The sequence below is a fragment of the Condylura cristata genome, unplaced genomic scaffold, assembly GCF_000260355.1.
Source record: "Condylura cristata isolate star-nosed mole 26May11 unplaced genomic scaffold, ConCri1.0 scaffold00034, whole genome shotgun sequence".
NCBI classification, from domain to species: Eukaryota; Metazoa; Chordata; class Mammalia; order Eulipotyphla; family Talpidae; genus Condylura; species Condylura cristata.
This window is the reverse complement of record NW_004567135.1, coordinates 2,252,345-2,254,196: the sequence shown is the minus strand read 5'-3', so window position 1 is coordinate 2,254,196 and position 1,852 is coordinate 2,252,345. Positions and strand designations below refer to the sequence as shown.

The following is a 1,852-nucleotide window of genomic DNA, read 5'->3' as shown; positions in this document are numbered from 1 at the left end:
GGGGGCCACCGCGGTTGGGGCAGGCCCCCTGGGGACGGCAGTGGGGATCACCGCGGCCGGGGGGCTCCGGCGGAGTTTGGCGATCGAGGGGCATTTTGGGGCCGAGGGGCTGCGTGGTCAGAGTCCAGGAGCTGAGGAGCCCCTGGGGGACACTGAGGTCAGGGCCTGAGTGACTGGGGGGCATCTGGAGCAGGGCCTGGAGTGGCGAGGGGAGTCGAGGGGAAGCAGCAGGACTACGGGCCGGTAGACAGGGAAGTGAGGTGCGGGGTTCCCGAGGCCAGGACTGGGGAGTGCTGGGAGCCAAGTGCCGCTGGAGAGTGGGAGGAAGGACGGGTTGAGGTCCCCGTCCACGGCACACGCAAGGGCATGCAGGGGCACGAGGGTCCAGCGCCCGGGCCAGGGCCCCCCGGGGGTGAGGTCCAGGCGGGCGGAACTGCCTCACCTTCAGCCTGCCCAGCGGAGCCTTCCGTCTTCGAGGGTGTCGTCAGCTTTTTCCTCCGCTGCTTCTTCACCATGGGCGAAGGAGGGGGTTCCCGGCTCAGGGGGCTCAGGTCTCCAGATGGGGTACAGTCTTAGGGAGGACAGAGCAGCCTCACTGTCCCCTCCGCAGACTCCCAGACTTCTCGTTAGCTGATCTCCTGCCCTGGCCTAGGGCTGCTGGCCTCGACTCTCCCTCTCCGGGAGGCCCCCGGTGATTATCCGCAGGCTCCGGGCGAGTTCGTAGTTAGAATCGGGCCCTGGCCCTGCCACTCACTGGCCCGGAGACCGGGAGAGGGCCGCCTAGTCTTGGGGCCCTGGGTTTCTTCAGCCCTACAGTGGGACCATGACCTTGACCTGCCCAGGCTTTGGGAGGGCCACGTGTCACACGCATTCGCCTGTTTAGGGTACACGTGTACTTCCGATCACTGACGGCTGGCTACGCACTGGAAGCCCTCTAGAAGGACGGGGAAACTGAGCTGGGCAAAGGCCAAGCCAGGGCCTGCCTGGTGGCGCCGGGGGCTAGAGCGCAGCGCTACGAGTTCGAGCCCCCCAGGGAGGGACCCCCGGGGCTCAGGAGCCCCCTTGGGTGTCCCACCGCCCCCTCAGCAGTGGGCTTCAGTAACTTGGCCTGCTCTGCTCCCCGCTCTGTCTCTGGTGAACTGACTCACCCCCCGCGCCTCTGGCCTGTACCCCAGCTCTTGTGTGCGTAAATAAATAAATCTTAAAAAAAAATAAGAAGTCAAGTCAGGTGCCCAGGTGGCTGGTCAGGATTCCAGACCGGGCAGTTCGGCTCTGGAACCCAGTGTCTGGGCCACGCCGGCAAGTGGCATGAGCGGACGCGCACGAGGCCTGCACGCACCGTGCCCTCGGCGCTCAGTCGGTGATCCAGCCCCACCTGCACCCTACTTTCATTTCCCACCCTCGGCCCACGTGGAGTGCGGGGCCCTACTGACCAGTGCTGAGGGCGCGAGCCAAGTTCCGGTCTGGCTTCAGCAGGTGTTTGGATGTCTGGTCTGGTGGCGGCTGCAGGGAGCTGGGGCTGGGGCTGGGGCTGGGCGTGGTGGCTTCTGCCGCCGGGGAAGAAGACAGGCCCTCGGTGATGCCGTCCCTGGGCCCTGTGTGTGCCACCTCCCCGTGCCACACCCCAGCCCCCGACCTCCGCGGCCGGCCTCTCGCTGCACTCACCCGGGCCCTCCCCCATCTGGACAGTGCTCATGTCCTTCACCAGCCCGTTAATGCTGGCCGAGGGGCCAAACGCGGAGATGGCCCGCGGCGGCCGCTTGCCCGGGACCTTGACCGTGGTCCGCAGCAGGTCCATCTCCTTCCCGTGGGTACTGTGGATGTAGTCCTGCGGGGACACGGGCGGTGTGGG

At 67.0% G+C, this 1,852-nt stretch overlaps 1 protein-coding gene across 1 annotated transcript in view; it reads right to left on the bottom strand.

Moving 5' to 3' along the window:
* The window catches only part of AGAP2 (ArfGAP with GTPase domain, ankyrin repeat and PH domain 2), a 23,055-nt gene that overhangs the window by 5,323 nt on the left and 15,880 nt on the right, over positions 1-1,852 (bottom strand). The window contains exons 11-13 of the mRNA XM_004692414.1: positions 1,666-1,828; positions 1,434-1,547; positions 443-571 (exon numbers count right to left, since the gene is read on the bottom strand). Coding sequence (XP_004692471.1) covers positions 443-571; positions 1,434-1,547; positions 1,666-1,828 — 406 coding nt within the window. The remainder of the gene's footprint in view (positions 1-442; positions 572-1,433; positions 1,548-1,665; positions 1,829-1,852) is intronic.